The 23,055-nt window shown below is 38.8% G+C and overlaps 1 protein-coding gene across 5 annotated transcripts in view; it reads right to left on the bottom strand.

Moving 5' to 3' along the window:
* The window catches only part of LOC101159104, a 37,770-nt gene that overhangs the window by 4,036 nt on the left and 10,679 nt on the right, over nucleotides 1–23,055 (bottom strand). For all 5 annotated transcript variants that reach the window (XR_002873550.1, XM_004071056.3, XM_020704917.2 and 2 more), the window contains 6 exons: nucleotides 14,537–14,626; nucleotides 3,894–4,034; nucleotides 3,372–3,692; nucleotides 2,970–3,053; nucleotides 2,340–2,426; nucleotides 2,225–2,253 (listed from right to left, as the gene is read on the bottom strand). Coding sequence is in view for 4 of the 5 variants with exons in the window: in XM_004071056.3 (XP_004071104.1) it covers nucleotides 2,225–2,253; nucleotides 2,340–2,426; nucleotides 2,970–3,053; nucleotides 3,372–3,692; nucleotides 3,894–3,954 (582 nt within the window). In the remaining variant the exon portion in view is untranslated. The remainder of the gene's footprint in view (nucleotides 1–2,224; nucleotides 2,254–2,339; nucleotides 2,427–2,969; nucleotides 3,054–3,371; nucleotides 3,693–3,893; nucleotides 4,035–14,536; nucleotides 14,627–23,055) is intronic.

Genomic DNA, 23,055 nt, shown 5'->3' with positions numbered 1-23,055 from the left:
GCGTGTCTGCAGCTGTGAACGCTGACCAGAGTCTGTTATGGGATGGAATGTTTTTCTGGAAAGACAGTCAATGGCGATCTCGTAAGGGAAACATGAACGCCCCCAAAAAAGCATTTTTTCCCCCTGGACTAAAACCAAATAATTAAATTTGCGTTAGGATGCTCCTACTATCCTGTCACCTTGCTGCTACGATGACCGTATGTTGCGTTGTCTGTGTAGAACATGCTGGAGCCCCCCCTCCAGCGTGCACGCGGGGGAAAACAACAAACAGGTAGAGAGGCGGGGGCGGGGCTTAGACACACCACTTATGATTCCAGACCCGCAAAAAACTAACAGCTGCTTCCTTACAAAAAACAATTGTCATCCTTAAAATTAATATAATTCATTGGGTTTACTGGATTTAAAGAAAAAAAATAGAAAATAAGTCTGCATCAAAGTGAATTTGTTCCCATCATTTTACTCATCTTAACTCTGGGTCTATTCAAGGTTGTGGCAAAATGGACAAACGATCAAAGGAAACATCACGCTCATAAATAATAAAAAAAATCAATTTAATTTAATAATTAAATAAATATCCTGACAGTATTTTGAATCAATACAAGTACTAAATGCACTATCGCGATATATCGGCAAAAACATTTTTTCTAACACATCTAGTGTTGCGGCTCCCTGTGCTTTCATCTCAGTGGGATCCAAATGGCTCTTTGAGAGGTACAGATTGTTGACCCCTGAACTAGGTGTCCCAGGCCCAGATCGACCACAAGAGACATACACGGGTGCCTGGATGAGAAGCCCCAACCCCAAAAGCAAGCAAGAGCTATCTTTGACCAGCCCACACTGTACCCCCGTCAGCCCCAAGACCAACAGGGGGAAGAGGCCAGGGGGGGGGGGGGATGGACACCAACAACTAGGACGGTGAACAAGAGGACAGCGCTCAGTTGCATTAAGCACGATGGCACATTTTTGGGGGTAGCCCAGTATAGTGATCTAGGGCCCCCCAGCTTATATGTTATAAACTCCCCCAGCCCACAGAAAGTGAGTCGCCAGATCTGGAGTAACCAATCTCCCCATCCCCCCCCCGTACACACCCCATTCGCATCTACACCAGCCGCCGGCCCATCCAACCCAAGTCATGGCGGGAGACAGGCTCCAATGTGACCACCATCCTCCTGGTGTGTGCGTGTGTGTTCATAAACTAACTCTTTTTAACTCTGTCATTGTTTTCTTTCTTGTTTTTTATTATTTGATCTAATCGTATTTTTTGCAAGTCGGCTAAAACAAATTGAAGTACTTTGAAGAATAATGTGTCTTACAAGTAATAAAGCATGAATGTAGTTGTTAGCCTGAATATTTTGTCTATGTATAACAGTTATAGCTTCAGTCAAAGCCTAGACCTCTGTTGGAAATACTTAGATTTCTGATCTGATGGCTTTGACTATTGCTGTGTCCAGCAAAGCAGAGGTCAAGGAGATAATTGAGAATTTGTTTCAATAAAACCGGCTTAACGTAGTAGACATGTTGGTTATTATGTTTATGATTACCTGATTGACTTTTGTTGTCAATTTAGTGAATCAAATATTACTCAAGTACACAGATTTTCTAAGTGAGGAGGATGCTGAAGGTATAGCTAGAGAAAGCTGGAGGAGTTTTTGTGAAAACCCATCCATTAATTCGGCTGAATCCCTTTTGGAATCAGAGTCGCTGGAGCCAATCCAACTTGTTGGGCAAAGGCACATCTTGAACAGGTTGCCAGTATTGTGCAGGGCCTTACACTCACATGCTCACCTAGGGGCATTTTAGACACCAATTCACCTGTGAAACATGTTTTTGGACAGTGGGGGGAAAATGGAGTGTCCACAAAAGATCAGGCACTTGGAGAACATGCAAACTTCACACAAAACGGTCCCAGGCGGGGTTAGATCCCGGGCTTTGTCAGTGCAAGGTTGGCGTGCTAAGCTCAGTACTACAGTACAGGCAGCAAGAACCTCTGGAAAACCATTCCTATTATTAGCTGCCTTACCACCCTCTTGTGGCCTAACCGGTTGATGATGTAAACTTTTGAGGATGTCCTCCACATTAAATATTTACTCTAATACTTACACAAATAACAGAAAAGGTCAAACTCTCTGTGTGGTGCAGCAGAATCATGAAATACAGTTTGGAACAATGGCCGCTGAAAAATCACTAGGAGTCCAAGATGTCAGTATTTAGGTCAAAAACTCACCATATTATCCTCAATCTGTGTTTTTCGTTCTGCAGAAAGAAAAGTCAGATTTAAATTCAGAATCAGAAATTCTTCTAAAATAATCTTCTGTTTTCAGCAGCAGGAATGTTCTCACCTTTAATCCTCCTCCATCCCAACAACATGACAACAACTATTAAGCATGCTGCAACAATTACAGCTGCAGTGATCACTGCTGTCATGTCTGGAGCATCAACAGAGAAAACATTCAAGGAAAAGTTAGAAAAAGTTACAGCTCTTTTCTCCACAGCATTTCATTGGATTGTTAAGTCTGTTCAAGTTAAAGCAGTTGTGTCGTTTGTAACCACCATAAGCTGCAGCCATAAGTTTATTCATAAAACACTTTTTGAAAAATGTTGTTGACAAAAGGACTGTACAGGTAAACACAAAACCAACAACAAAACATAAAAACCATTGGGAAAAACCAAAGCAAAAACAGAGGAGTGACACGCAAAATAAATGCAGTCACATTATGACACATCAAACTTTGGAAACAAGTCATTTATACGGATGAGTTTTAAGAATATTTAAAGCAGCAGCCTCAGAAGCTCCAGATCTGAACAATTTTGAATCAATAAAATCACGCAAGTTAAGAAAATCCAGACCTTACATGTTTCAAACACTAAAAATAAACAAGCAAAGAAAGCATCCTGCCTTGAAGGTTTCTCTGGTTTTTTAATATAGTCACTATAAATTTCTCTTCTTTTTGCTCCCTTTGTATTCATACCTGATATACCAGTTTCAGAGAGATGATCTGTTGCAGTTGATGGTTTTATAGTTTGCAGAACTGATTCTGTTGTTGTGGATTCAGCTGCAAATATAAAAGCAGAAGATGGTGTGAATCTTAGTTTAGGTCTTTTTTGGCAGACCGTACATAATCTACGAGAAAGCAGAAGTTTGATGAAATAAGTGTCCTCTGATGTAATGGAGAAACTATAAAAAACTCTGAAAACTGTTTCACACACTGTTCACGTTTCTTAAACTGAGTTTGAATAATTTCACATTTAGATGTTTAAACTAGAAAAGATCAAACAATAGAAGTCCTCATATTTGTCAGCATATAAATTGATGTATATTTCCATCTTATATTCACAAACTTAAAACTTCAAATATTAAAATCAAAACTTACTCTTTATAACGTTCAGTTCAACCTGAAAATCTGTTTCAAGTTGTCCTGATATGCTGAACTGTCTGCAGTTGTAAATTCCAGCATCTTCATCTGTGATCTTCTTTATCACCAGAGAACATTTCTTTGCAAGATTCAGTCTGTCTGATCTAGATCCAGCATCTTTGTGAATCTTCCCGAGTTCAAACAGGGAAAATGTTTGTCCTGAATTACTGTACAACCAGGTGATCCTGGAACATCCATCACTGAAATCATTTGCATTTTCACATTTCAAAGTGACTTCATCTCCAACTCTGACAGTCTTCTGTGAAAATGTTTGAGCGTCTACAGTTTAGAGAAAGAGAGAAACACAAACATGTTCTGTTGATCCTTTTGATGAACATCTTAGACATTTAACATGCATGTGTAAAGAATACACTGAAGTCAATGTGGTTAGCAGCCTGCTGTCATTAGCATTAAGAACACAACAAGTCATGTTCCATGCTTTCAGAAAGGTCATGTTTGAATCTCTGTCATGTTTCTTACCTGTAAATGTGAGCATCCATGTCAGAAACAGAGGGAAGTGAAGTGATGTGAAGTCAAACATTGTTCTCTCCTCTGCTCTTCTCTGTCTCTTCTTCTCTCAGTGTTTTCTGTCAGAGGCTGAAGTCAACAACAACCCACACTCTGGACAGAAATACATCCGTTTCCTGTGGTTAGTGTTTCTTCCTTCAAGTCACTTCAGAGTTTTATTACTTCTTTTTTTTTTCTTTTTTTTCACAGCTTCAAACAAAACCTTTTAAAACTACATTTTTGTCCAAACTAACTATAACTGACTTGAAGTCAGTTTCGTAATTTGCTGTGGAGGAGGCAGAACATCAACATCACATCAGGGAGGTGGTTTGATCAAACTCCCAGACAAAAAAAGAGATTATAGCCTCAATATATAATATCTTATCAGAAAGATAAGATCATGGCTAAAATGGACACAAGGTAACTCTGATAAAAAAACCCAACAGTTAAGTAACGTGCCACCTGAAAGTCTCTTAGAAAATGAAAATGAAGCATCACTAAAGCTATGAACTGCTACATACTTTAACTTCAATAATTATAAAGATGCTCGTTCATGAGAGCAAAGGGGAGAAAACCAAACCCAGCATGGAAGCCGGCTCTATCGTGGTGTTCCCTGTGTGTTGTACTTCTTCAATCTCTAGTTATGATGGCAGTTGCTGATTGATGATGCTGGAAGATTGAGGTACTGGTTGCTTTGTAAAAAGCCTGGATTATGGGCTTCGAAGCTTCCATTCACTCCACATCTCTGAGCAGATTTTTCCTGAGTGGGAACTTTCCAACAGAACCTTGATTTTTACATCTAGTCCATTTCCGTCTTTTTCCAGTAGATCACTTTCCATTAGAGTGCTCTGTTTCCCAAGCAGCTGACGCAGACATTGTTTGGCTGGGCAACAACTGACATGACATGTTTCATTATTTCACAAGGTCTAAGAGGTAGGCATAAACGTGAAGGGTCTTGGCCAAGGACCCACAGCAGGAAGAGACAAATAATCAACTATATATGTATATTCAACATATCCTTAAATGAAAAAAGATTTTGGAAGTGAAAGGTTTCTTAAGGAAAATTGGATTTTAACCATTAAATATGAAGTCTTGAGCAGTTTCGAGTTCCTCTGGGTGAACAGACAAGGAAGTCATTCCAAAAATAATTTTGGGTGTTCTAAAAGGTTTAAAAAAATATGAAACCAGAGTTCTGAAAAAAAAGATTAGTCAAGTGTTTAAAGGAGGAAATAAAGCTTTAGGAGAAATAAGACGTGGGAGGTAAGACAAAGGAGGAACTAATTCTCCTTTTGTCACCCAAACAACAAAATAAAAGTCTGATCTGCTTCTCTATTTTAGTAAGTATAGTTTCTTTTTTTTCATTAAACTTTTCCCTCAATGTGATTTAAAAATTGTTTTAAATTGTTAAAATGAGAAAGTTTTCCGCTTTTTGGTTGTTATGGGTTTTTATGTTAATGTTTTTATGTTAATTCCTGTGTGTGTGTTTTTTCTTTTACTGTGGGAGTTTTTAGTCTGACCTGCACTGTGGTGTAGTCGTTAGCACTCTTGCGTCACAGCAAGAACTCTTGCTCAATCCCAGCAGGGACTTTCCTGCACAGAGTCTGCATGTTCTCCAAATGCAATTGTGGGTTTAGTCAAAAAATATGGTTTGTAGGTTAAATGATGACTCTAAAAAGTGCTAGAAAAAGTGTCAGAGTAGTATATCTCTGTGGCCCTGCAATCGACTGGGAAAACATCCATGATGTACCCCATCTTGAATTAACACTGGGTGGAATGGGCTCCAGCAAGCCTGTGACCCCAAAAAGGATTTTTCTCAAATGCAAAAACACAAAAGCCAGTTCCCTAAACCAAATGACCAGTTGTCTAAACACATTTACTAAATCTAGCCACCTTTTTCAAATATCATAAACGCCTTTCACATGAAAACACGTTTCACTAAACACAATCTTCCTGTCTCATAAATCTTAACATGTTTTTCTTTGCTGAAACACAAGTTGCAAAAGAACTCTGCTCGTGTGATGCAGAATGCTTGCCACAGTCAGCAATATTTGAACACAATGAACAAACCTGGCGCCATTCATTACACACAAGGACTCAAAATTGAGGACGCAGTTGCTAATGCTGTGACCACATGTAGAAAAGCAAGTTCAGAGTGCACAGTTTGATGAAGATTCCAAACAAACACAATGGTTGAAGGCAGAGTCAGGGGAAGAGGAATTTGAAGGAGAAGAGCTGGCCATGTAGGAAGAGGAGCAGGCCAACGAGGAAGAGGAGTTCAAATCAGAGGAGGAAGAGGAGAAGGCAAACAACGGAGAGGAGCAGGCAAACGAGGAAGAGGAGTACCAATCGGAAGAGGGAAAGGAGGAGGCCAACAAGGAAGAGGCGTTCAACAAGAGAGAGGAGGAGGTTCAGGAGGGAGAGCAAGACAACCTCGCACCATCATTACGGATGAGATGAGTAAGTCATTAGCTGTGTTTACATGGACAAAAGTAATCAGAAAGAACGCCTGATTGGAAGAAAAATGCGTCTACTAAAATACTCTGCCCCGATCAGACTCGTTCGGATTGAAATTTCTTTCTGATCGAGATAGGTGGTGTAGGAAAAAATCTGTTCATCTTGCAGTTTTTCCTAAACGTGTTCATGCATCGAGGAGGAATGACAGGGATTCAGGAGAGTAAAGATTAACTAATTTTTATTTCCCTGACAGAGTTTCTAAAACAAAGTTAAACAGATATATCTGGGTCCTCAAACTTCGAAGTCTGCAATGCACATGAATTACGTATGTCTGACTTGTAGACAGAGAAAAACGAAGAGAGAGAGAACAAAGGCGCTTCTGAACAGAAAGTTTTTATCGTGCTGCTGCTGGATCCCTCACCCCAGGAGCATAGAGCCGTCGACAGCTGGACTGCCCACTTCCTTCGGTCCATATTTGGAGAGGCCTTGGAGTCACTTCCTTCGCTCAGGCAGATGGTTCTTATCTTGTTCATGACAAGATTTGCTTTTCTCAGCACAACCTCCCTAACAGATACTGCAGACAAAGAACCGATGTCTTCACACCCCTGGGAAAGGAGGTCTGGCTGTGCACCCACGGATTTATCTCAAGGAATGTCAAAAGGAGTGAACTTTTACAAGTTAATGAAAAGATGGTTTCAGCACACACTGAAACAGACATGGTAAGCATGGACACACACTTTTCCAAGGTAAAAAAAGCAATAGTCCTTGGTTTCATAATGAACTTGTATCACTAGTACGGCAAAAAAATAAAAAAGCTGCTTGACATAAGGCTAAAAGATCAAAAATGTATGCAACTGGCAGGCTTTCAGACAAATAAGGTAAAAACCGACACAAGCCATTAGAAATACTAAATCTTGGTCTTTTAAAAACAAGTTTACCCTGAATGGAACTAACCCTAAACATTTTTTGGAAAACAGTGAGACAACTCCAAATCTTTCACGACGGGGGGTTGAGGGAGCATCCAGGCGCAGAGAGGAGGAGGCAGGAGGTTCCAGGGGAACAAGATCTTTAATTACAAAAACAAACCAAAAACCACTGCTTAATCGGGAAAGCCAAAGTAGAAAAACTTGAAATACACAGGAACTGGGGAAACATCAGACCATGGACCAGCACAGGAGGCAGGGAAAGATGGGACTTAAATACATAAACACAAACAAGAACAGGTGGAAATTGCAGGACAGATGCGGACCAAAAGCAAAACTTGAAAGAACAATACAGGAAACCTTTCAAAATAAAACAGGAAACTGAAACTCAAAACATGACAGAATAAAAGGAGAAACAAAAACAAATGCAAAGAAATCAAACCGTGACAAAAACAACTTAAAGATTTTTCTTCATCAAAATAACACAATCACTGCAACGCAGTCTGGCTTTCAACCAGGTCAGGGCTGTATCACAGCTGTGTTGAAAGTCTTCAATTACATAACTCTCGACTTAGATTAAAAGAAATGTCCTGTGCAGCAGTATTTATAAATCTGGCCAACACATTTGATACGGAAGTTAATGCTGTTCTATAAATTAAACTGACAGGAATTGGTGTGAATAATAACTCATTTGACTGGTTTAATAAAAATCTTTCAGACAGATCATAGTATCTACTAAAATCAGACCTTGTATGTCACAATCTCTCCCTGTTACCCATGGAGTACCACATGGATCTATCCTAGGGCCTTCCTTGTTCTCACTCTACAAAAATCTATTCTATGCAGTAACAAGTGGGTTATCCATTCATCTTCATGCAGACGACACAATTTTTTATGTCAGGCCCATCCCCAGAGGCAGTAGCACCACCACTTCAAGAGAGTTTTAACTCAATTCAGGAATCTTTGTCTTCCTTAATGTTTGTGTAGAATACAAACAAAACTAAAGCCACGTGGTTTGACGGAAAAAGCAAATTTTCAATCTTGTACATTTCCAAACATCACCACCTCAAGTGGGACTATTCTTGAACAGGTTCCTGAATACAAATATCTGAGCACCTAGTTGGGATGGTCGTCTTTCATTTTCACATCACATAATAATGTAATAAAAATCAAGTCTAAACTTGGCTTTCTTTATCGCATATGGACATCCATCACTTTTTCTGCAAGAAAAATCTTGGTCCCACTGACAATCCCACCAATGCTTGACTATGGTGAAATCATACACAAATCAGCTCCTAAATCTTCACTTCAGAAGCAACAACCCTCTTTGACTCCCTATAGCACATGCTCAGCCCTATGTGATTCTGTAGCAAAATTAAAAATAAAAATAAAAACCAGAAATGCATTTTCATTTTTACAATGAAACTGCATCAAATGACTCCAAATTAAAATGAAAAAGCAATCTGCCAAAATGCTTTGTCCTTTTCTACTTAAAAACCGCTTATTCTATGTCATAATTAAAAGGAAAATGCAAAGAGGGGATTGCATTTTCATTTTAACATCCACCCTGCGAACAGTGTCGCACAATTCAATTCCAATTCAATTCCTTAGCATTTCCAGAGGAAAGATGGGGCGATGACGTCAGTGCTATCTCCGTGTGTCCGGCTGCTAAGAGACACATGATAGGAGCAGTGTAGCTTTGTGTTGGCGGCAGAGAAGAGGGCTTTGTGATGGTCGTGAACTTCTGATGATTTTACACAGCTTCTCAGGACTACGTAGCAGCATTTCTCCAAATGGCGGAAGTGCTGCTACGCAGATCTGAGAAACTCTAAACCATTATATGAATTTGTGTTTCCAGTGGGGTCCAGAACAAAATAAAAGATGATGTAATTACCAAATATTTACATCCAAGATGCTCATTGCCTGTTCGGAGTTTTAAGTACCTTCACGGCTAATGTTTTTAGCACATATTATCCGTCTTTCGGGTCCTTGCAGCGAAGAAAAAAGCACTGACCGCACAGATTTTTAAAAAATATGAGCGAGCAGGAGTTCGGTAAAGTTAGAAAGATATTGATAGATTCGGATTTCCAGCCTCAATGACTCTTCTGATAAACGTTCAAATGTGACAGCAAGTATCTCAATCCTTTTGTATTAACACAGAGAGTGAACTACAAATGCATTTATAAAGAATCTTTTTTCTTGCCTTTTGATCAAAAATGTTCTCTTTGAGGTGTAAATGCAAACATGCAGTGAGCCGGCTGCCAAGGGACCGTCAACAAAGTGCAACCTCTGTGAAACTATTCTATAAAAATCAATCATCTTTTACAAAGCAAAAAAATGTCTACATTTATGTGAACTGGTAATGAAAACATGTCAGCATATTCATGCTATAATAAATATTTTGTGAGAAAGTCCATCTCTTACATTTTATTGCATATATTTTTCACATTTTTATAGAGATAGGAATCAAAATTAAAGTGGTCAAAAGTGCTGCAGATACTGAAACAACAGTCACCAAACTTTCTGTACTGACTAATCATGACCTTATTGTCCGACTACAACAAAAAGTTGGTCAGAAATCCACTTTGTTTATTTTTAGGAATTTTTCATAATGAAAAAGAGACATTTTTAAATGAATTTTGCTACACGTTTACCAGATAACTTTTTGAAAATATAATGTGAAATACCATTTTCTTTATCATATTAATTAAGTGACAGAAAAAGCTGTGTTGAAGTAGAAAAAGAAAAAGCATTTTGGTGGATTGCTTTTTCATTTTAATTTTGAAACCATTTCTGGTTTGGCTTTTGATTTTTATTATATTACAAAATCGCTTCCATACAGGCCAGCTTATAATGCTTAATGTTCCTCAAAAAAAAATCAAAATATGGAGAGTTATCTTTCCAAAATGCAGCTGCGAAAGACTGGAATGATCTTCAGATAGTACCAAAACTAAGCACATTTGTATCTATCTCAGCTTTTTAAAATCTTTTAATTAATGTACAGACTGATTCCTGCACGTTTTAGCTAAAATATTATTTACCCAATGTATATTTTCCAGGATTATCTTTGACATAATCGTGTCCTTGATACAAATTTTTGTATTCATTGTGATGTGCTTTTATCTACCTTTTCTATTTCTCCCCTTCCCTGGTCTTTTTTGTAAATACAAACATGTTCTTAATTGCTTACCTGATTAAACAATGGTTGAATGAAAATGTTTTTATCCATGTGTAGAGGGTTCCATCCCTGGCAGAATGTCCATGGCAGTCACAGGGGAGGTGACATCCATGGACATTCTGCCAGGGACACATTTATGGTGTCAAATTAACGCCTAAAGTATTGCGCATCAAAACAGTAAAACCGTGCATCAAAACCCCAAATCTGTCAATCAAAATGCATAGAGAACCAAAACCAAAACCCACAATTTGCAACCAAAAGCTATAACCCAAAGCATAATCCTATTTCTCAGCTGGCGATTTGTTGCCTCGCCTTTCTGAAATCCTGTTTTTGAGTTGTAGTTTTATTTTGAAATTGTCTTTTTGAGTTGCGCTTTTATTTTTTGCGTTGCGCTTTCATTTTTTGCGGTTTTGATTCTAAAACCTGTCGACACGTAAAACAGCGACATGTCAGTCAACGGGAAGGGAGGCGGGACATCCCTGATATCCAGAAGCTCATTGGCTGCCGAATAACACCGAGTCTTACGTCAACAGACCAGTTTAGAATGTGCCGGGAAGTTTTTCATGTTTTTCAAATCTTTTACTATATTAAACGATCAAACTTGTACTTTATTTAACCAGAGGACGCCAACGCAGTCAGTCAGATGAGGAGCTCTACCAGTAGCTTCTAGTGAAAAAAGATGTTAGAAAGTTAGATGTTGCATGACAAACTATCACCATTGTTCTCCCGTGTTAGCATGCTAGCTAGCTCAATGCTAGCGGGGTTTCCAGCTCTTTTCATGACTTTTATGGATTAAACAAAGTCGATTTTTTACCACTGAAAAATCGAAACTGAAATTTTTTTTACCGTATGAGTCTGGAGTGGGGGCTGTTTTGTCACAGAGAACGTCTGATAACAAAGTCCATCCCTGTGCATAAAGTGTATCTCCCGCAAGCTCACTCCTGCAGAGAAAAACTACGACAAGGAAAAAGAGAGCTGCTGGGAGTCAGATAAGTCCTGGAGGAGTGGCGTCACTGGTTGGAAGGGGCTCAACAACCGTTCCTGGTGTGAACGGATCATAAGAACTCACAAAGAACTAAGAATTTCCCCCTTTCAAAATGTCTGGCCCCCAAGACGGTCAAGCCAGACCCTCTGTCACGCCAGTCCCAGCAAGAGGAGGAAGTTGAGGAGGCTTGGTCTCCTGCCGAATGCTTGTTAGTTCCCTCTCAACTTTGTCATACAGTCCTTAAGTGGGATCCCTCTTCTAACCTGGCTTATCATCCTGGAGTAACAAGGACCACGTGGTGGTCGTTTCACCGTTGCACCGTTGCACCAACGGTTTTGGTGGCCGACCATGTCCTTGGACATAAAGGCTTTTATCTCCTGTCCCGTGTGTGCCAGTGTTAATGTACCTAGGATGCTGCCTGTTGGATTACTGTGACATCAACCTTTGGCCTCCAGACCTTGATCCCATCTTGCCATGGAATTAACTTAAAAAGGCAACACAGTTACCATGACCATAATAGACAGATTACACAATTAGTTAATGCAGTGCCCTTTTGGAAGCTGCCATCAGCCAAGGAGATGACTGTATTTATTACCAACCATATGTTTTGTTTATATTCCCTTCTATGAATAATCGCTTTGGATTGAGCACCACAGTTTGTTGCCACATTCTGGAGAGGGTTCTACAAAATCCTTTGGATCAAAGTCAGCCTGAGTTCTGGTTTCCAACCCCAAGTCAACAGCAAGGTAAAGTGTTTAAACCAAGGATTTCGAGACAACGTTACGAGCCATGTGTGCCAATAACCCGTGTGCTTGGTGTTCTTAGCTGCCCTGGGAGGAGTATTCCCACAACTAACTTATAAACTCAACCAGATATTTCCCTTTTTCAAGGAACCCGCAGTTACCAGCACCTCCTCTTTCCCACCAGTAATAGTCAGCTTCCCTCTTAGACACTGCACCACATGTGAGGTGCTGCCGACATTTCTGGACTAGGTGTTGACATCTGCTGTTGGAGAATCAGGAAAGGTTCACCACTGTGGCTAACAATTGTAGGACAGCTGATCCTGAATACATGGTGGGAGACAGATTCTGCCTCCCTTTTCCACTGATGTGCTAGGGAAAGGTGATACAGAGAAGTTGCATTCTCTCTGTCGACAGAGTCTCATTGACAAATACAGAAACCGTTTAATTTCAGTGATTGCCTCAAAAGGTTGTGCAACAAAATATTAAGTTATGGGTACTTCACTTTTGTCCAGCCCTATTTCATTAGTTGTTTTTTTAATACTTATGTTAATCAACAACTCAAAAGTAATTTTTGTTTGGATTATATATTTTTCAAAAAATTTTAATTTATTGTTACTTTTGAATGTTTCAAGTCATGTCAGTCAGCATTGTGGACTTTCTTTCTATAACTGAGGGGTACCAACAATTTTGTCCACCACTGAATATTGGTCTGTTTCCCATCATCAACAATATCAATCCCATTGCTGTCAAACTGGACCTTCCCAGCAATCAGCAGATCCACTCTGACTTTTACATGTGTAAGCTGAATCCCATGAAAGCCCTCTTCATCCAGCTCCAGCATCTCCTCCAGAACACCATTTCTTGGGATGGGGGTCCGGCCTATATTTAGTCAGTCATCTCCTTCCCTCCAGGAGGGTTGATTGGGGCATCTGTTACCTTGTTGACTCGTTGGTCGTGTGGATACTCAGTGGGACCCAAAGTGTTTCATCCTAGACCAGAATCTTATAAATATTGCTTCCATCGGGACCAACCTCCTAGTCTGTCTGGGAGCCAGTCTTTGTGAGAGGGGGGATGTAATGGTTTGCCTCCTGTGGTTTAATTTCTGGGATTTTTAATTGTTTTCTTTCAGCTGTGACTTCTCCTGGACCAGCCCATTGTCTTCTGGAGATGGTCACAGCTGCCTTGAGTTGTTTCATTTGCTCTAATTAATTAAGGAGGTGTCCTTTTTCAGTTCTGTGTCGGAGCATCCTGTGTATTTAGATCTTTGTTGGTTTTCCAGTTAAATATTTTTTTTAACTGGATTTGTTTGAGTTTTCCTGCTCCTGGGTTTGACTTTACTAGCCTCCATGTAATAAAACAAAAACTAACAAAAAAACACAACAAACATATTTTAAAATTGAGAAACAAATTATTCTTACATTTATTTCAAATACATAACAAGTGTGTGCAAGCATGTTTTTTCTATTCTTTAGTTTTTTATATTATTGTTTTATTAAAGGAATGTAACAATTTGCCTCTGATTTTATTTCTGTTATGATCTAAAATTCTCATTTTCAGAAGCAGAATTTGGAAGAAGTTGACTTAGCAGCTTTTGTTGAACTTTGCAGTAGAGAAATCTTTGTTTGTGGTCATCAATGGATTTAAAGAGAAGCAGGCAGGTCTTCAAAGACTTCTTCATCATTCTGCTCCTGTGAGAAACAGAACTGATCACTCTGTCTCCATGTTCTACTTTATAAATAACTTCTTGGAACATCAGCAACTTAAATCTATAATTACTAAAAAGTTTAAATACAAAGACAATGACCTAGAACTACCAGAACAAGTTAATTTTCAGTGACTACAACTCTCTCCAAAACATACAATCTCTTATGTAACCTAGATAATAACTGTCCCCTACTCCATCCCTGGTAGGGGGTACCAGGCCCTCGGCAGTTGCGGCCATGTTCCTCGGGTGCTGGCTCTCCACGCAGGGATTACAAAATGGGTTTATTAAGACATACCTCTGCTGTGTCAGAAGACACATAACCCCATGTTGTTACAGTAAAATATGTTCAACACAAGAGGCCTTCAGCTCTCATCTGTTTGCTCAGCTGTTGGACAGGACAAGTTGACAAAAAGCATGAGCTCATCAATGGAGTTAAAGAGAAGCAGGAAGGTCTTCAAAAACTTCTTCATCATTCTGCTCCTGAGAAAAACACAGAACTGATCACTCTGACTCTTTGATCTGCTTTATAAGGACAGAATATGAAGTCAGCTCAGTTCATGTTTCATGGAACAAGTCAGAATCAGTCATAGTCTGTGTCTGTAACAGTTTGATGTGTTTGTGTTGTCACCTTGTGTTCTGGTCCATATGCAGACTGATGCAGTGATGACTGAGAGTGCTGCTAAACCCACAGGAACATAGATGATCCTCCACCAAACACCTTCAAGGAAGTCAAACCATTAAGAACATTTTCTCAATAAAATGGAACACAAACATCATCACTCTGTGATCTAACTTTGAAAAAGAGGTTTAAATACACAGAAACTTTTATGATTCCCTGGGCCTGCAGTTTTTATTTTTCTGTAAGAAGTTTTTTCTTAGAAAACTGTTGGATTCTCTCCACCACATTCAACTCTCGATACGTGTCAAGTTGCTCCTTCACATGTCGAAAATTCATCCACTACCTTCTTAAAACAGCTATATAATAAATGGTAAATGGTGTATACTTATAACGCTTTCAACCTTCTTACGAAGGCCCAAAGCGCTTTACAGTCACAGTCCCATTCACCCATGAATGGGACAACACACACTGATGGCGGCTCCGCTGCCAAACACTGGCGCCAACCTCCCACCAGAGGCAAGGTGGGGTTCAGTGTCTCGCCCAAGGACACTTTGACACATGGGCGTGCAAGGCGGGAATCGAACCTGCAATCTTACGATCATGGGTCGACCGCCCTACCACTGCACCACTGCCGACTAAAACCAGGAGTCTTTACTCCAAATATGCATTTATTGCGTCAGTTGTTCACACACACCATTATAATAAAGCAGAACATTTAAAAACCAGCTGTCTAATGTTACAGAGGTGCTGCCAATAAACTTGCTCTGATTCATGAATACATGTTTAATTATTTTATTAAAGAAAAAAACAAGTTTTAATGACCATTCTTTTCTTTCTTTTGTATTTATGTGTCTGAGGCTGAAGTTGGCATGTGATTGCTTACCTGTAACTGTCAAAGGGGAAAGTAAGAAAATCTAATTTACGTTTTGATGGTTTTTACAAAAAATCTAGTGTACAAATAAAGTTTAAAGCAGCTGCAGGTAAATTACAGAGGATAAAAATAAACGTTACCCCTCAAAAGTTAATGGAAGCTGGAAGATAAAAGAAAAAAAATCAGGCACCCACTGAAGTCACATACAGCCCCATCCGTACATTGTTTTTCAGATTACAAACAGGTTTGTGACCTCAATAAGGTAGGAAACCACTGATACAGATCCATAACTAGTCCTTTTTTAAGATGTGATTGTAGTTGTGGAAGTTTTGTTACATAATATGGCTACAAACTGGCTAGTTCCAATTACTCTGGCAGAGGGGAAATTCAGATCTCACAAATTTTGCTTTGCTGTTCTGCAGGGTTCAGATCTTGGCTTTCACCCTGTCTCTGTCAACACTTAGTCTATGAGCATCATCATTTGCTCCCATGGTTTCTTCTACCCCTTCTTTACAGATGAAATTAAACAATTCTTGTATTTTTCTCCAGAGGACTTGACTGTGTCACTCGTGTTTCTTTCTGTCAGACATCAACATTTGGATACAGAAATACTTCTTTAGCTGAGTCTTCCAGCATATCTATCAGAAGTAAGAGCTCTGTCTCCCCCTCTGGTCACCGGCGGGAGCCGTCTCCAGAGTTCTAGCCGCACTACAGCTCCCACCGGGGGGTGACCAAGATGGCGCTCTGAACAGTCGTGTTTGGCTGAGCTCTGCAAACCTAACTGTTTTTTGTAATAATACACGGTGAGCAAAGACCCTTTCTTGATTTTTTTTTTACCTCTTTACAATTTCTTTATACTTTTTGCATAGTTCTCAAAGCAATATGAGCAAAGCCGAGAAGAGAAAGACGGAACTCAAGAAATCGCTAGCGAGTGTTGGCTCTGTTAGCAAACCTGCTAACGTTAGCCAACCTGCAAAGCCGTCTGCGTCGAGTAAGACTACTGATGCTAAAGTCAAATTAATTGACTCAATGCATGACTACATGGAGGCAGTTTCGGAACCATTCCTAATGGAAGAAGAAGACTTCCCTGCTCTTCCCTGCACACCCACTGCTTCCCCAGCTGGTAAGCTGAGAAAAGTCACAGAAACGGAGACAGAGGCTGTTCTTTCTCAACTCTCGTCACTTACACAATTGATAAACTCGAGGTCAGACACTCTGGAAAAGTTAATTAGCGGCAACTCCAGAGAGATCTCTGAGATGAAAAAAGCTGTGCAGGAGAACTCCATGCAAATCTCAGCTGTAAAAGACTCCGTTGATGTTGTTTGCACTGAGATCAGTGACATGAAGAACAGAGTGGTCCACGCTGAGGCACAACTGGAGAAATATAAAACAATCGTGGAAACACAGGAAAAAAGGATCTCCCAGCTGGAAAGCTACTCCCGCCGCTGGAATCTGAAACTTCGCGGTTTGGCTGAGAAAGAAAATCAGAACGTGCGGCAAGAAGTGATCCAGATCTGCCAGTCTGTTCTACCGGAGGCGAAAGACAAACTCCCCGATGTTGTGGATACGGTACACAGACTCGGCCCGAAGAGACCGAACAACAACCAACCGAGAGGGATCATCATCCAGTTCACTGCGAGGATTCACCGCGATGCTGTCTGGCGCGCTGCAAAGAAATCTGCCTTCCTGAAAGAACACAACCTGAGGATGGCGGAGGATCTGTCTGCTGAGGACCGCGAACGGAGAAACCAACTGTGGCCGGCCGTGGAGAAAGCCAGGAGGGAGAACAAGCTGGCGTTCTTTGTTGGAGGACGTGCCTTTGTGAATGGTAAAGAAATCCTGCCGCCTTAACGAAGGCTGCAGATGTCAAAGCTGGATCTGAACGTTTTTTGCTATTTTCCACATTTATCAAAAATGATACTGTTGCTTAAAATTTGATTTTATTTGAGCTCATAAGCTATTGCATTCAAGCTGCTACTTTTTATTTTAATTTTTATCTTGCTTTAATTTTGTTTTTGATATAACATTATAATGTTATTTTAAGTATTACACTATACTTAAATGTGAATTAAGTAGCAGCATTGTGGGTTTTATTTTTATTTATTTTTTTCTTAAAATATTTACTCTTATGAGTAAGATGGGACTAATAACGCCCATCGCTTTGGTGTTATTTCATAAGCAAATAATTATTGTTAGGGTCTTAGTTCACAGCGCTTTAGTATTGGTTTGCAGGTTCTTATCCTCTTTCTGTTCCTAAGCGACCAAAAATCCTTAACTCAACTTCTTTTTTCTTCTTCTTTGGTCTAAATATCTTTTGTTTTTGTTCTTTTTTTCTATTTCAACTTTATGTCTTTATCCATTATTTCTTTAAATGCGAGAGGTTTAAGAAACAATGTTAAACGTAAAGCCATTTTTTTGTTTTGTAAGCAGTTTAATTCAGATTTTTGTTTTATCCAAGAGTCCCACTCAACTGAACAAGACAAATCCTTCTGGAGGTCACAGTGGGGAAATGATGTGTGGATGTCACATGGTACAGAGCGAGCTGCTGGTGTCTGCATTCTCAAAAACAGATTCAATGGAAAAGTTTTGCTATCTGACAGCGATAAAGATGGTCATTACATTTTTATGATACTTGAAGTAGCCCATTCCTTCTTTATTCTAGTCAACGTGTACGGGTTCAACTCCCGAACAGAAAATAATCTTCTCTTCAATAGACTAGAAACACGTTTATTGCACTGGCTGTCTAAATACCCAAAGTCTTTTATAATATTTGGAGGGGATTTTAACACAGTTTTTGATAATTCTATGGATAGATGGCCTCCCAGGAGTCCAGACTCTAACTCTCCTATAAAGTTGTTTGCACAAAATTTAGATTTAATTGATTCTTGGAGAGACTCGCATCCAAACCAAAGAGCTTATACATGGTGTAACAAATCACAGACCAGACACTCACGCATTGATTTCTGGCTTACTTCTAAAGACTTAAAAAATGTTAAAACAGATATTCATGCCACACCGCTTTCAGACCACAAAACAATTCATCTAACCGTCCCTTTGTCGAGCTCCTCTGGCACCAAAGCTTCATACTGGAAGTTAAACGGCACCATTCTTGAGCATCTGGAGGTGATTTCTGAAACTCATCGCTTAATAAAACTTTATTGGAACAAAGCACTAGCTGAACACTCATTCTGTAATAATTGGGAACTTCTGAAATACGAACTTGGTAAATTTTTTAGAAAATATAGCTCTGACTTAACAAAAAAAAGAAGAGCTGTTGAGACAGATGTAATACAGAAGATTGCTCTTCTTACATCTAAGCCAACAGATGTCCTAGATGAAACGGATAAAACAGCTTTAATAGACTTACAACACAAGTTAGATGACATTTATAAGCGCAAAGCAGAAGGAGCGTTTATCCGATCTAGGAGAAGGTGGATTGAAGAAGGAGAGCAGAACTCTGCCTATTTTTTCAGGCTAGAGAAATACCAGTCCAATAGCAATTCTGTTTCACAATTAAATATTAATGGGGTCATTTCTGATGATAGAAGTACCATAGCAAAATATTGTTCTGATTTTTATAGTAAACTCTATTCTTCCAACTATTGTTCAACATCTGCCCTTACCTTTCTTAACACTGTCAATAATATTACTCCAGTGAGTGAAGCGGACAGAGTCTGCTGTGATGATGTCATCTCTTTGAATGAGGTTACAGATGCTATAAAATATCTGAAAATAAATAAATCTCCTGGAAAAGACGGCCTTACTGCCGAGTTCTATAAACAGTTTTCTGACAATTTAGCCCCATTTTTATTAAAAGTTTTTGAAGAAAGCATTAACAAGGGTGCACTCCCTCCCACGTTATCTCAGGGACTGATTACCTTGATCCCTAAACCGAGAAAGGATCCTCTTTCCTTAGATAACTGGCGACCAATCACCTTATTGAATTGTGATTATAAGATATTGGCTTTGATTCTTGCAAATAGAATAAAGCCAGTCTTAGATACAATTATTGATGAAAATCAGTCTGGGTTTATGCAGAATCGTCATATCTCAAACAATATTAGATTAATTTTAGACATACTAGATTACTCAGAACTCGTGCAGGATGACAGTCTCATTCTTTTTCTAGACTTTTATAAAGCCTTTGATTCTTTAGAACACAATTTTATTATTGCTGCTTTAAATAAATTTGGTTTTGGTCAATTCTTCTGCAATGCTGTTCAAACTTTATATGTCAATAGTAATAGTTCTATAAAACTCGCCAGCGGAACTTCTCCTAGATTCTTCTTGAAACGTGGGGTAAGGCAGGGATGCCCCTTGTCAGTCTATCTGTTTCTTCTTTCTGTTCAACTCCTTAACCTACATATCAAACTCAGCCCATTAAAAGGTTTAATTGTGGCTGAGAGGGAAATATTCATAAGTCAACTAGCAGATGACACTGCTCTCTTTCTCCGAGACGCTTCACAAGTAGCTGTGGCGATTAATATCATCCAGTCCTTTTCTAAAGCTTCAGGACTCACCCTTAATTTAAATAAATGTGAAATTCTGCCTGTTAAAAACTGTTTACTTACATCTATCCAAGGTATTCCTGTAAAAACATCTGTTACGTACCTTGGTATTCAAATCACTAAAGATATGCAATCCAGATGTTCTACAAATTTCTCTCCAATAATAGATAAAACCAAAAAAACCCTAAACCAATGGCTGCAAAGAGATTTGTCTTTGAAAGGCAGAGTTCTGCTTACAAAAGCAGAAGGAATCTCTCGTTTGACGTATGCAGCTCAATCTCTACAGGTTAATAACACAGTCTGCAATACAATTAATAGAATATTATATAACTTTCTATGGAGAAATAAAACTCACTATATCAGAAAATCTGTTATTTTAAATACCTCTGATAAAGGCGGTTTAAATTGCATTGATTTTACTGCCCTTAACAATACACTCAAGGTAATCTGGATTAAGAAATATCTTAATAATCCCACATCTATCTGGAACTTTATTCCACATTTTGTATTTTCAAAGGTAGGAGGCCTGAACTTCCTGCTGTGCTGTAACTATAGTATTCCAAAAATCCCTTTGAAACTGTCAAATTTTCATCAACAGGTTCTCTTAGCCTGGACTCTGATCTACAAACACAACTTTTCTCCACAGAGTTGTATTATCTGGAATAACTGTAATATTGTCTATAAAAGGAAAACTCTGTTTTTAAGTAACTGGTTCAATAATGGTATAATTTTCCTCAATCAATTATTCAAAGAACCTGGATTATTATATAACTACTCAGAGTTCACTATGCAGTATAAAATACCAATAACTCCCAAAGAATTTGTAGTAGTGTTTGATGCCGTCCCGTCTGGGCTTTGCATGTTATTCAGGGGTTTCTACAGCGCTCATCCTCTGACTCTTCATCCTCCTGATGTGCTCAAATCTCCTCTGGGGAGTTTCTGCTTCACTTCCGCTAAACAGTTGAACTCAAAAATCAGAGCTTTGTTTCAAGATAATTTAGTTTCTGTTCCATCAGCTATCTTTTATTGGGCTAATTTCACTTCTAACATTGATTGGAAAAAAGTCTGGTCTTTACCACAAAAATACTTCTTAACAAATAAAGTCAAAGAAATCTCTTTTAAACTCCTACACAGATTTTATCCAGCAAAGCATTACTTAACTAAATTTAAGGCTGACATAAACACCAGTTGTACTTTCTGCCAGAAACAACCTGAAACCTGCTCTCATTTATTCTGGTCTTGTGAATTTACATACAGATTTTGGAAAAACATTCACAAATTTATCACCGATTCTATTTTTGCTGACATACAACTTTATTATAAAAACATACTTTTTGGTTTTCATAGCTTTGATGTCAAAGACCGTGATGCTTTCTTTTGTGTAAACATGGTATTATTTATCGCTAAATTTCATATACACAAAAGAAAATTTTCCAATAAAAAACCGGATTTCTTTGTGTTCAAACTGGAACTGCAGCGTTATTTAAACTTAATTTCTGCTTCAAAAAATACAAAAGCTCAAAAAACAATTAGCATCTGTAAATCTTTTGGACTGCTGACATAGATTTACTCTCGCATTTTCTCTTTTCTCTTTTCTCTTTTTTTTTTTTTGTTTCTTTTTATTTCTTATTCCCTTTTGTGTTTATTATTAATAATTAGTATTTTTTAAAGAATGCAACATGTTTGTTCTGTATTCAGAATTCTATTGTACATTATATGTGCATAATTGTTGTATTTTCTTGTTTTGTATGTTGCAATTGTTCAATAAAAAAAAAAAAAAAAAAAAAAAAAAAAAAAAAAAATCAAAGGGCGGCGACAGAAGCGAAAAAAAAAAAAAAAAAAAAAGCTCCCACCAACCCCAGCACACACTTGCCGCACACCTGACTCTCTTTCATTCAATCAACCACAGCAAACATAAGCACTGCACTGAGTGAAGCTAAGTGTGAAGCACCTTCACGTTGGTGCCTCCTGCCAATAGAACCACAAGAAGAGTTTTTGAGTTTTAAGATGTCAGTTTAATCAAGGATCACAGACAACAACAAAAAACTAGGGATGGGAATAAAAGCCCCATGAAGCCTCATTGGGGTTCATGTAATTGTGCCGGAAAAATGAACCACCCATTCAGGGCTTCGAAACCACACAGAACAGCTGCATCTGGTGGCGGACTGGACGTATATCGACATATGTTTCAACAAAGCTCCTTGTAACACTTAAATGTGTAAATGATAATGAAAAAAGTAAAACCTTTGAAAGATTGGAGAATGGTGGATCGGGAACATCTTAGTGAGGCTAGGATTGCTTAATAACATCCTAAACATCACAACTGTTGCCTCTACAATGTCCGAAATGTTGGAACAAAGTCGGCAGCCGCCATCCACAGGGGCTTTTTCCAATGAGGCAGTTGAGCAAGAAATGCGGCGGATTTTCAGAGCAGGTGCATCAGGGAGCGCCAGCTGCATGTCCTCCGAAGCTAGACTCCGCGTCAACCATGTGACGTCACCACGGTATCAGACACTGCAGAATTTCGGGAGATGGACCTCAAAATCAAAATAAAATAAAACAAATAAAAAAATAAAATAAAATAAAACTATGAAATAAAACTTTCATAGGAATTTATTATGGAAGAAAAACATTCAAGCAGCTCATCCAGAACACCTAAACTTGGATTGTTACCCCCTTCAAGTTGCTGACTAATTGAGAGAAATATAGAAATTGTCTGTGCATATCCAGTGAGCTTGAAGAATAATCTGTTCATTAGAATGCTGTTATGTCCAACATTGTCAGTTTTCTCTCATAATTTCCTGAACACATCTTAGTACACGAGTAAAAAATATAGTAATGTCAGCTTCATTACCATTTACTTGCCCCCAAAAAACCCTGCCCGTGAAGAAGAAGAAAAAGACGTAAGTATGCCATAGTTGTTTATCACTGGTGGGGGCAGACCATTTTTTATGGATTGAGGTTTTTTGGAAGATTTCTGCTGTTGGTGTTGCACAAATTTAGGGAAATGCCAAATATTTTTGGAGTAATCCCACTGATGAGTTCTATGATTTAGTTTTTAATGTTTTATAAGATCTAAAAATAGTATTCACAATAAGTTTTTTTTTAAATCTAATCCCTCTGATAGGTTTCACAAAGACACACACAGG

This window comes from Oryzias latipes, chromosome 7 (genome assembly GCF_002234675.1).
Source record: "Oryzias latipes chromosome 7, ASM223467v1".
Lineage (NCBI taxonomy): Eukaryota > Metazoa > Chordata > Actinopteri > Beloniformes > Adrianichthyidae > Oryzias > Oryzias latipes.
The sequence above is the reverse complement of the archived record's forward strand: the minus strand, read 5'-3'. Positions and strand labels throughout refer to the sequence as shown.